General features: G+C 40.1%; 1 protein-coding gene across 1 annotated transcript in view; it reads right to left on the bottom strand.

Moving 5' to 3' along the window:
• Positions 1 to 1,151: 1,151 nt before the first annotated feature.
• chrnb1 (cholinergic receptor, nicotinic, beta 1 (muscle)) overlaps positions 1,152 to 12,653 on the bottom strand; it is a 32,648-nt gene continuing 21,146 nt past the window's right edge. Inside the window, 4 exon segments of the mRNA XM_084712229.1 lie at positions 1,152 to 1,788; positions 1,791 to 1,925; positions 2,442 to 2,589; positions 8,458 to 8,633. Coding sequence (XP_084568355.1) covers positions 1,753 to 1,788; positions 1,791 to 1,925; positions 2,442 to 2,589; positions 8,458 to 8,633 — 495 coding nt within the window. The 3' untranslated portion in view covers positions 1,152 to 1,752.

Below are 12,653 nucleotides of genomic sequence, written 5' to 3'. Positions count from 1 at the left end.
ACCACCAATCACTACTGTTAAATTATAAAAATCAATTACCTTTTAAGTTTTTATCCTCCTGCTTGCCAACTCTGCTCCCCTAATCTTTCGGCAGAACCTGTGACCCTGTTCAGGGTCTGAGGCTTTGTAAATTCCTAGGTGGCATTGTCAGTTATAACTCAATTAAATTTCTAATTTTTTAAATTGATTTTGAGGCACACAGTGCTTCAGTTGTTGGGCCAGGCCACAAAAGAATTTCAGCCTGTCCATAACTGACCTCTCCTAGGTCCCACCCCTTTTGCTCTGTGCTCTACTAACAGTACTGGTACTTTGTTTCTTACTTTTCTCTTTTTCCTGTAAAAGCAATATATAGTAACGTGTTATATTAGCTAGCTAATGTTAGCAAAATGCTATCTAGCAAGCTAATGACTGTTTGTATATTAACTTGCTTTATTGTTGTCCAAACTCTGTGTGAATTTAAATGTATTAATAGTATATTTTTCTATGTGGGCGGGTGCATTCATGTATGCGCATGAAGCATTCATGTGCAACCTCTCAACCCCGAAAAATAGGGCTCCCCCAAAAGCCATGGTGTAATTTTAACACTGGTCTGTGAGAAAGCGACACATTACGAGGCACGGGTCTCCGATATAATGGGAATTCCACAGGCTATTGATGCAGCTGGTGAATTGAGTTGGCATGCTGCTCTGCACGGAACATGAAGAATATCATCCATGCAAAACCAGTGCCGAAAATACAAAGAGGATTACTATGGTTGCAGAAATATCCACAAAGCATGTGCCACACTCCAGCACATTCTGACACAGGGAAATGAAAAGCATTGCTTGCTCATTATAGCATCTGGTTTGTCTTGGTGTTTATGTGCGAACACCACATATGACTATCCAACGTTGGACGCCATACTCTTCAGACCAAGAGTCCTGCTGTAGCTCATATATTAAAATACACACCAGTAGCTTAGATTTATGTATTTATACACATTTCATGTACACAAGTACACTAACATTGGCTTGGTTGGTATATTTCATACAATTAACAATGCTCTTGCACAGTTTTGCCTAGTTTGCATGATCTATATCAAGAGAGGCAACAAGACATTTTAAGGCGACAATACTGTGGCTGAATAGCTCTTTCAGCCAAGAAATCTTAAGTTGTTCATTCATTTGCATTTACTTCAAAACTGTGGTTGACTGCAGACAAAACCTTGCAGGAATTCTTGAGAGCATGCAAACTGACAATCTTCAGCTGGCCAAACAACGTGCCATCCTCTAAGGATAGGTAGAATAAAGATACATGTCCTTCTGGTCAAGTATAATGTCCAAAAATTGACCTGGTGCCTCAAAATCGGTCTTGAATCTGCAATGAACTGGTTACAGAGGACCTATGCTTCATGGGGTCAAAGTCAGAGTATAAAATCACTGTCTTTGCCTTCCATATAGCCAAGACTGAAAATGATTTATTAGAGATTATAGTTTGAGATGATAATGGAATATTGTCAAGATGTATGTTAGCATTTAACACATCTATACAAGCAGTAAATGAAAAGAGCAACATCCTGACGTCATTTGGGGTTTATCAGTCAAAGAAAGTAAATTAAATTGGCACTACTTTCCAAGACACGAGATGTTTTCTCAGTTGTTGGCACAATGGGCCAATGGTGACCTACACCCAGAGAATCATTTGGCAGTGTTATACAGTGATTTCTTCCTCCCTATTAGCTGAGCTTGTACAGTAAATCAGGATGAGTGTAGCTCAGGAGAACCAAATGTTCTTCTGCTTCAGAGGGATTTGAAGGGGTCGGTGGGTGTGTGGTTGAAGCTGGCGTCAGCAAAGATGGCCAAGGTGCCCACGGTGGTGAAGACGACGAAGATCCAGAGGAACATGCGGTCCACCACCATGGCCACATACTGCCAGTCCTCCTTCAGCTGGATGAGGACGGACAGGAAGGAGAAAATGGAAGTGAATGAAGGAACATAGGGAGGGGGTAGCAGCGGTAGGACAGAGAAAGTTAGAAAAACAGAAGGGACAAAAAGAAAACAGAGCAAAGTTCAAATAATATTTTGTAGGACAGGTTCACACCCTGAATGTCCAGTTCCTGAATCAAACCAACAACCAACAAAACAGAAATTTTACAAGTCATGTGGTGGAAATGTCTCAATTATTCTCTCCAATTATTGGTCACCTTCAGGTGCTATTGGTGTTGATCTGCAGAGCATATCAGCAGACTTAAGATCAGGTATTTAATAATTTAATAATGTAGGCATTCTCATTATTCTCATTCCCACCATGACCTTTCCCTGGTGGACCAGGTAGCAGTTGTTTGGTCCAAAGGGTTCGGTTCAACTGGACTAAACAAGATAGGTGTGAACCCACCCTTAAAAGAATCAAAGAACAAAAAAGCAAAAAAAAAGACAAGGGCATTACAACCAACTCAAACTTACAGCTTCATAGTCCTTTTCAGCCTGCAGAGCCTCAGCGATGTATGTGATGGCATCTATGGCTGACTTAAGCTCTTCAGGTAGCGTGAGGTAGGTGCTGGGGCCGTCAATGAACTTTCTCAGATCTGTGCACATGCCCTCTGGCTGAAATCTACATGGCAACAAACAAACGCACACATGAAAATGGAAAAATGGCCCACGTGCACATAAAGTGTCAACATCCAAACTGAACAAATGCACACGAGGCTGCAGAACGTAGTGATGTGTGAGCAGATGTCGGGCCGGGCTAATTAAAAGCTGTAAAAGAGTAAAGCGTTTATGAGGCAGGCTGCACGTCTCCTTTGCACTTTTCTGTCATCCAGAGAGGAATAAAGAGAAGGTCAGAGGAGCTCCCCGGGCTCGCTCTGCCAGTGTGGGAGTCACCGCTCTGCATCTGCTGACTGGACTGCTCTGGTTGAGAAACCCTCTGTGTGTGTGTGTGTGTGTGTGTGTGTGTGTGTGTGTGTGTGTGTGTGTGTGTGTGTGTGTGTGTGTGTGCGAATGTTTCTGTGTTTACCTGTCGCCCTCAGTTACCAACCATCAGCTGCTATGGTGTGCCAGCAGTTGCTGGGGGAGGCTGAAAAGATTGCTGTCACTCATGACTTTTCACACGACAGGTCTAACTGTAGGTCAAATTTGTTTTCACTCTTTATTTTAAGTCTCAGCAAAGAAATAAAGTCAAAACCCAAAAGTTTAGAGTAATTTCAAGCAATCTGTTATGCTGCTAAAGGAAGGATTTCCTAAGGAACCGTTATCATCCTAAATTGTATAATAGAGCTGAGGTTTTCTCTGATGAAATTCTGTTCACAGCCAAAGTGATAAGATGCAGGAAACTTGGTTGCATAGAGCGTTTTTACCGCTATCCTTCCTACTTAAGAAGATTGGACCCATATTTTTTAACTCTTCTTCTACTTCTTGGTAACTTTTGACTCTGAGCACAAACATCATGTCAACCTAAAGGACACATTGCAGTACATAGGTAGAGACAGTTTTATCATTTGAAACTGGCATATGTAACTTTGTATGTAAAGGGCACATAAATGAGATGTGATATGACAGGTAAAAGCAAAAAAGCACCAATAAAGTATGTAATTATCAAAAGCAGCTTTACCTTTGCTTTGTTTTTACCTCATGTTCCTTTTCAACATCCTCATTTACTTTCATATTCTATGAGTCCTCCTGTATTTACATTGCTGTGAGCTTTCAAACAAAACTACAGGCCATCTGTTCTCCGTCTCTGGCAGCTTCACTGTGCTTTATTATGAGAATATGTTTTGGCCACTTTAATGGTAACTGCTGTACAGGTTGTGAAGTAACAAAATACATGCAAAAAAACTGTATTCTGTTAATGTTACAGAAAAAATGGCAGTGAGTACAGATTGCAACACTTGACAAATGTCAGAAGACTAATCTGGTTTTAAGTGAAACCAGCTAATTTTACAGCTTTCAATCATGGCCTCTAGTGAAAAAATGTTCTCACTGGATGGAAATTTTGTCCTTGAATCAGAAAAGGGGTCATCATCACTGCACTGTGAAGTTCTGCTTTCAGCTGTGAAAATACTGTCATTGCTCATTTAAAGAAACATTTATAGGTAAGACCAATCGCTAATGTTAGTAACAGTAACACACCACTTATTGTAACTTTGCCTGTAAAAATACAAAAACAGGCTTTTTCTGACCTGGCATTAAGAATTACTAAATAGAAATAGCTAGTCTTCTCATGAACAGTCTTGTTGTCATATCAAGGTATCAGTATTAAAATGATGCTGTTTCATTACCAGTCAAAAACTCCTTGTAGTAGCTTTAAACCAATCAGTCCTGCAAGCATGAAGGCTGTATTTTGGACTGGCAAATGGTTTAAACATTACGTTGCCTGTTACAATGTATTTCATTTAGTATGTTTGTGAATCAAGAATCAAAGTATGGGTGCACATGAGTTCTGAGACTGTGAAGGTTTTGGGGGCTCCGCCTGAACGTTAAGCATCACCAACTAAAGTCAGCAGAGCTGTTTCCAAAGTTCCTCAAATATCACGCTGACTTTCTTAAATATGGATTTTTTTGGGGGGTCATGAACACCAGATTTTTTTATTTTGTGGGGTCACAACTTGAAAAGTTTGGGAATCATAGCTGTAGACCACTTGAATTACCACATGCTGAAAGATTATTATGGAGGTTTTGCTCAGTGACATAAAAAATGAACTGCCTACCCCAGGTTTAAATGTGTGCCTACAGATAATGTTTGTAAAGTAATTTTAAACAACATTAAACCAGAGATAATACATTTTGTTTTTAATTTTGAGTGGTATTCCCCTTTAGAAAAGTCCCCAAAACTCATCTACTGTAGGTCACCACCATCACCTTGTCCAAATAAACAATATGCTCTGACAAATTAATATTATTGTCCTTGCAGAACAGCTGCGCTGTGCTTTTGTACAAACATCTGTTTTCTTATGAAACACCTCAAATATGAAACACCTCATTCACTCACATTCTGAGAAAAAACAGAAAACAAATAAGAGGAGATGCAGGACAGGTACTTCACCACCAGAGGGCAGTATGGGACTGTGTTTTTTTTACTTGAAAACATTCAAAACCAGCGTAACCTGGACAGTCAGGTCATGAGCATGGAGCTGTTTGGTATTCGGTGCGACAGTTTGAGGGGGGTTTACGATGCAGCGCTGTCGTCGCCCGTGAGTGTGGCAGGTGAGGAGGCTGCGACCTGAGAGAGGTGGAGCCTCATCAGATAGAGAGGCAAAAAGAGATAAGAGGGGGAGGTAAAGACAGACAATTTGGCCTCTTCACCCTTCCTCCCTTCTCCCTCCTATGTGGCTCAAAGTAGCACTTCATCAGCGAGAAGTAAATGACTGTTCGGGAGACTAATTCAACTAAAACTGGCTGCGTCTGGTGCCAAGACATGCACTAAACCCAATTAAGAAGGTGTGTGCGTATGTGTGGACTCCAGAGAGATACTGCTGTCTCATCAAATTGCTCTAATAGACGCCCCCCCCCCTTCTTCTGTCACCCGTTCTTTCACCTAGACACACGCCGTGTCCCGCTCTAATGTGTCAGAGTCGATTTGTGCAGGTCATTATTATTTTAGCAACGATCCTCTGCCGCCTCCAGCCTTTGCCTCCAGACATATTTCGGTTCTCACAAGAGGTGAAGGATAGAGAGACAGTCAGCTACAGACTGAGAGGAGGAGGGTTTTTGGTGAGAATTACGAGAGCAGCAGGGAGGCTTTCTAGTTAAGGATGTCACATAGCTGGTTCCCAGGATGTACGGTTCGTTGTTTTACCAAATTGACACAAGCAAGGTCACCCTTTTCCTGTGTACACAGTATAGAGATTGGGGTTACACTGTTAGAATGGTTTGTCACCAATTTGTGTGCCAACATTGGCTCAAATCCAGCTCCTTTCTCAACAGCTCCAGGGGCAGTACTCTGCAAAACTCTAAAAGCATGCCACCCCTACAATTTTGAATATTTCCAGTTGCTTTCTAAATGCACCGGTGTCTAAGTGCAAACACACACCTCTCACAGTCTAAACCAGGGGTGCCCACATTTTTTCCCTTGGAGAGCCAAAGCTGAAAATGAATGGTGGGCCACGGGCCAATCAAATGTCAGAAAACTGTAAAGAATGTCCATCACAGTTTCCGTCCTTATTTTGTTTTACCAGCTGCCCAAAATCACAACTTTTGGTACTTTTGCAAATTGTCTTCAAATAATTAATAATTTATTACCAATACATTTTCTGCTACGGTCACAACAGTATGAAATTTTCATATGATAAGTCTATCACAGAATGTCATGGTTTCACAGTATCATGGAATTACACAAATATGATAATCAATTAATTTTTCATTTTATTTTAGTGTTTGGCTAAAAGCATGTTGTAGGCCAAATGAAATCTTATGGACAAGTTTTGCCAGCCCTGCTGAACTAAAGGTCAGAAAGTGAAGAGCTTCCTACTTCTAAAATGACAACTTTTCTTAACCTAATTAACTTAATTAACTACATTTAATTGCATTTTATTGTATGTGAAGAGTACAGTGAAGAGCTCCTTATTTCTAAAACAGTTAGACTATTATTTTTCTTAATTTTATTATTTTTATTTATTTATTTATTTTATATTCCCATTATGTTCCATATGTAAACATATTAGACAAATCTAATTTATTATTGCACTATATATTGCATCTCTCTCTTTTTGTAATTTAGGTATTATTTTTTCATTTTGCTGTACTATTGTCGATGCACTTTAAAGCCACCTTACAAAAGAGAGGAATGACCATAAGCTAATCCTATTTAGAGGGCCTTGGCGTGGAAATGTTCGGGAACCCTTGACCTACGTCACTACCTACTGCTTTTTGCCAAGGGCTAAGTTTCCATTTGAAAAATCCTGGAGAAGGACGCAGATTGAGTTGCCCTTTAAAGAACCTTTTCTCTGATCAGTCCTTATCTTGCAGCGCCTCCAAAAAATGGATTCTGGCAGTAAGATCAGCTTTTACTGCAGGCATATAAAAAATGACACTGTGATATTCACACACAGGACATGCGATATGTGACAGTGAGTTTTAAGTACTTGAAGCCTGGAGCAAAGTAATGAATCACCTAAAAGGCCTCAGTGCATCAGCTCCATTTCTTATTCGAGGCAACTTACTGACATGTAGGTATAGGAGGCTTAGATGTGTGTAAGACTTCTGTCTTTCAATACTTGAGGTAACTTATGCCCCTGGTGAAGTTTATTTAAGAATGACAATTGGATTTCAAGGGACAAATACAAGCTGTGGGAAAACAGGAAATGCTGGCCATCTGATCTTAAAGATAACCTTCTACAAAGACTTTAACACAAAAGTCTATGAATACTAAACACAGGAAAAAACAGAAAGTATTGAATTTCATTTCAAAGTGCTATCCAACATATTCTGGTTTACTTGTAGCATGTTTTTAATCACATCTACTGCACAGAGTTATTTGTTTTACGTATAACCCATGTTAAAGCCAGATCAGATATAAATTGTGTTATGATTGGATATAAAACTTCGTATAGCTTATGTGTAACTCTGTTGCATAGGCTGAGGTCATACAATATATCAAGCTTGAAATATGATTTCAACGCTTGAAATCATATTTCACAAAAAAAGCTTTGAGAAAAGCTCTAGTTGAACCCATTATCATTATGGACTATAGAGGAAACACTTCGTTTTGTATGTATTTCTTTAAACCTGTGACAATCATCTTGGGTGGTGCTTGACCCAGGAGGCAGCAATGGAGCCCCTGCAAAATAATTGGATGGTAACCTGTTTTGGGGGAACATTTGCATGTTAAGTGATGAGCCTTGGAATTAAAATAGCTAAATCCCTGCAAAAAAAAAAAAAAAAGTTGACAGTTGCTAGTTTGCTAACATTCATTAGTGACCAGATAAGGGTTAGGGTAACTTGCCAATTTCAGTATTTAGGCTGCTAGCTCGGAGGTGCGGACTGTGAAAACAGAAGCATGCAAATACGAGAGGTGGGGAATGCCACTTGAAATAGTCGGCCAATGGCAGCCTTATTCCAAAAACCTGCTTCCTGTAAGTCAGAGTAGCTAGCTAGAAACATAAGCACAGAGTTTGTGTATGGTCATGTCTAGATGGGAACTCCAGACCTGCAAAAGATCTTGCGAGAGCGATTTTCCCTAATCCTAACCAAGTGCATTTTTGTCCCTAAAAGATTTTAACCATAGCATTGTCACATTATAAAACATAATTAGTTTGTACAACATGTACAATGAAACATTTTGAACTTGCATCATCTCAGTTAGCCCTGTACTAACTTGCATCTTTTCATTGACTTGGCTTCATCTTCTGTCTGAACACACCTTAAAACCTGCACACAGGTATTAACATACATGCAGACCAAAATGCATATGCATACGTGTAAATACAAATACAAGCACTACACCTGTAGTTTGACCCCAGATCAAGAGTCGGTCTGGACTTACCTGTTGGGCTTGGGGAACAAGATGGAGGAGTCTGGCTTGCGGATGAAGTATTCATCAGCCACTTTGCTGATGGCGACCATCTTTTTCTCACGCCGTGGCATGGTCTCCAGGGACAGGGGGGTCTCTACTTTTGGCCGCAGCATGCCCAGGTAAGGAGGCAGCATGTGGATGAAGATCTGAGAGGAAAGGAAAGCCAGAGAGTTAAAACTGGAAATCACGAATGCCAAAATACCCATTCATGTTTATGTCTTCGACTCAAAACCACACTGGGAAACAGAAGGTTATTTAACTGTACTTTCCTCTTTCAGTCAATACCTTGTTGGCTCTCCCAGACCTTCATCGTCTTCCCTGGTAATAAAAATCAATTTGTTTGGATTCCTGTTTCATGATTTATGGGACAGCTGAAATGTACTTGCCCCGTATTTGCCTATTAAGGCTGAGAAATGAGTCAAAATGTTGAATTTAGCAGCAAGATAACCTTTGAGAACAGTTGCTGCTGAATGATGTGGGTGGGGAAACCAAATGGGTAATGCATGCCAATTCCTCAACGTCTATGCTCAAGGTGTCCTTGAATATAAACTCTGGATACTCCAGTGGCGCTCTAGACTACAGGACCACACTTGTACTGGGCATCTCCCAGGTATGTGTGTAATTAAATAGAAACATTTGATAAAACCTGAGAAAAATCGGGTGAATCTTCTTTTTATATACTCATCAGTTGGCCTGCTTTTTAAAAGAGGGATTTGACTTGAAGATAAAACAGCAAATCATTGGGCCAAATGTTAGTCTTGATCAATATCATAAATGCTGTTTGCCTCTATAAATGGCTCTTTTATCTGCACTTTGAAGTGCTTGGATATCCTTCTTTTGAAATGAGTCTTGGCTTGCCTGTATTGACAGATGGATGTCAATAGTAGCCCACTGGCAAGCATCACACTGTTACTGCAGCAACAATAGATACGTGAGGTGAAGCAGCTTGACTTGTATTGTTGTTTCAAAGAAAAAAGGGTGACTTCATTCAAAATCAAATATGTCCATGTTCTCATTTGAACCTCTCTGACCTTTATGTCTGTTCTCCCGTTTCCCAGAACACCCAACACCTGTCGTACTTCCCGCAAACTGTTTTGTCAGGACAGGAGACCCGTGAGTCACACACAGTGACATGAGCACAGCAAAGAGCAGCCAGGGAGGGAGCTCTGATGACATGGTCAGTGACAAATAAATAAATGAATACAGGACTGAGTATTTCCTCATCAAAATTTGATCTTTGGCAGTGTGCAGATGTAGAGATACTATTTTGCCCTTCATGTTGGGGCAAAACATTACATTATACATATATAAATACATTACACTTCGACCCCATTTACACCTGGTATTAAAATGTGATCTGCATCTGGATACATTATCCAGATAAGGAAAAACACATGTTAATGCAAGGTGTAAATGTAATGTGATCAGAATATGATCAGATCTGCTGACCACATCTGGATGTAATTGGGCTTGCATTGTGTTTGGGTCTTAGGTATAACCTACAGATCACATTTTAACACCAGGTGTAAATGGGATAAATGTACAATTCACCATTCAAACTATTTTTTACTTATCTTATTTTGCACCTCTATTCAACCCCTTAATTCACCCTCTGTCTGAAACAAGCCATTTTAACTCCTGTCTCTTTAAGGTCCCCCACCCTAAAAGCCCACCTTCTTCTGATTACCCAGCTTCCCAGAAGGGGCAGCACCCATGTAAGCCGTGCCCCAACCAGACCTCCAGGAAGAACCCTGCACTCTGAAACCAGTTTCACATAGTGACAATTTCATGTGATGCACTGCAGCCAAAAAAGACTTTTTCCCCATAGATTTACATTGTGAAAGAAGCTGCTGTAAAAGAGTGGATACACTTTTTGAATGACAGAAACTGACGAATGACTTGTTTCACTATTACAGTTTGATGCATTTGGGCAGACACTAAACTCAAACATCATAGGAACAGACTTAAGGCACTGTTATGACAGTACTGTGACAAAGGAGGGCTATGTCCTCCAAAACCCAAGAGATTAACTCGATTAACTTGTCTTGTCTTCTTTTGTTTTGTTTTTGGAGATATTATTGTTTGGTGGTTGGTATTGTTAGGACCTGCCAACATCTGTCACGCAAAGCCAACTGTTACCGGAAACCCCAGTGAATGTCCAGGTCCAGGGCAATTTTGCTGGCCACCCTTGATGTAGGAGGACAGGATATTGGATGGGGCATTGATGGTTGTGTTGTGTAATTTGGTGAAGTGTGTGTGTGTGTTTGAGGGGTAAGTAAAGAAAAGAGAGGGAAATGAAAAGGAAGGAAAAAAGATTACAGATATATAGAAGAGTAATCATGCAGTAACATATAGTAATAATAATGAAAATTAGCAGTCTTATGAATTATTGAGTTAAGTGTAATATACAAAAAAAATCAGGTCATTAAAAAAACTGAAGGGAAGGGAGGAGGCTCACAATGCATACACTAAGAAGTGAAAACAGTAATAATTTATAATAACTTTGGGGCACGAGGGAGCAGGTGCTAGACAGAGAATATGAACAGGAGGTTGGTAGATGCTAATGGGGTAGTAATTCAGGAGGAAGGAGAATGAAAGAAGGGGGGCAATCAAAAAACAAACAAACAAACAAAACATAATAATAGCAACAGTAATATCAGCAACAACATTAGTAATATTGGAAAAGTGACAGAAGTAATAATAATAATAATAATAAATACAAAAATATAACTGGATCCAGTAAATGCTGGTTTTAATATAAACCTGAACCCATTTTTCTAACAGACCCAAAATGATACCTGCTAGATTTCCCACAGCTTGAGCCATGAATAAAAGAGAGAGAACTGCACCCAGGACAGCTGCACATCATCTACAACTGTACAAAGACCTTATATCACAACGATGGCTGCTGTAACTCAGCTAGTGCTGCTGATCTGGCTGTGTGGGACTCTGGCTGAGGCTGAGCTAAAAGAGCTGAGAGACATGGTGGCTGAGCAAACGGAGGAGCTTAAAGCCACCAAGGCTGCATTTGACACCCAGAGGACCCTGGTGGGCGACCTGAGGAGAGAGAACTCAGCCCTGGGAGCCTCGCAGCGTACAACAGCCATCCAAAAGGAAATGAAATGCTGAAGGCAACCATCAAGATGGAGAAGGAAGAGGGACTGAATGATCTGGAGACCGAGGTTGCCTTTTTTTGTTGCTTTAGATCTCCCTGGTGGAGCAACATATGGACCCTTTGACACACTTAACAAAAGTCATTTTCAAGTGGGTCTACACCAACATTGGCAGCACCTACACACCAGCTACAGGCACCTTCACTGCACCGGCTCGAGGAGTCTATCACTTCAGGTTTAGTGGTGTAGATGACTGTCTGTAAAGTACAAAAAAACTACTTGAATTTGTCCTTTACAGTCATTCTACAGCTGGAGAGGGGAGACATTATCAATATCTGTGTATTTGCTGACACCAGATTTTCTGTGGCAACATTGACGGATATCAACCTCTCCGGCTTCCTGCACATCGTTTCTTCAAAACGTGCCAGAGTTTTGACAAAAATGGAGACTCAAATTTATCTCGAAATGTAGGGATTTTGACCAAGCTTATATAAAATTTCTGCTGATTGGCTTGGATGTGAAGATTAATCTGAGAGATGGCAGGGCTAAATGCCCAGCTTGGAAGTGGTGCCATTAGAGCGTAATAACTGTAATAAAAGAATGCTTGAGGAGGAAAAGTCAATATTTCCCTCATTTTTCAGAATATAAACATTGTCACTGGTGATTTGTATTTACTAAGACTGGATTTTGTAATTTATCACAGACCTGCCATAAACTGCTGTATTGCAAACAATACACATTTTAAACTGTGCATGCTATCTCTTACTTGGTGTTTGTCCTTGCTTTTCACATTTTTAGGAACTACAACCCCCACTGCAGCATTACATGTACTATACTTTAGTCAGGGACATAAATAAATATATAGAAAATATACAATCACCAACAGTCTTTTCATCATAGGCTACATGGATTTACAGGATTTACATGTTTAAGATTGAGCTCATTTTGACGATTTTATACTCTTGCATAGTTTAATCAGCAATGCATCATATTTTATATGTTTGTAACGTTTCTCTCCTGTGAGAACTACATATCTCTAAAACGTCAACTTTT

Source organism: Lutjanus erythropterus, chromosome 23, assembly GCF_056507025.1.
Source record: "Lutjanus erythropterus isolate fLutEry1 chromosome 23, fLutEry1.hap2, whole genome shotgun sequence".
Taxonomy (NCBI): Eukaryota; Metazoa; Chordata; class Actinopteri; order Lutjaniformes; family Lutjanidae; genus Lutjanus; species Lutjanus erythropterus.
This window is presented reverse-complemented; position numbering and strand designations above follow the sequence as displayed.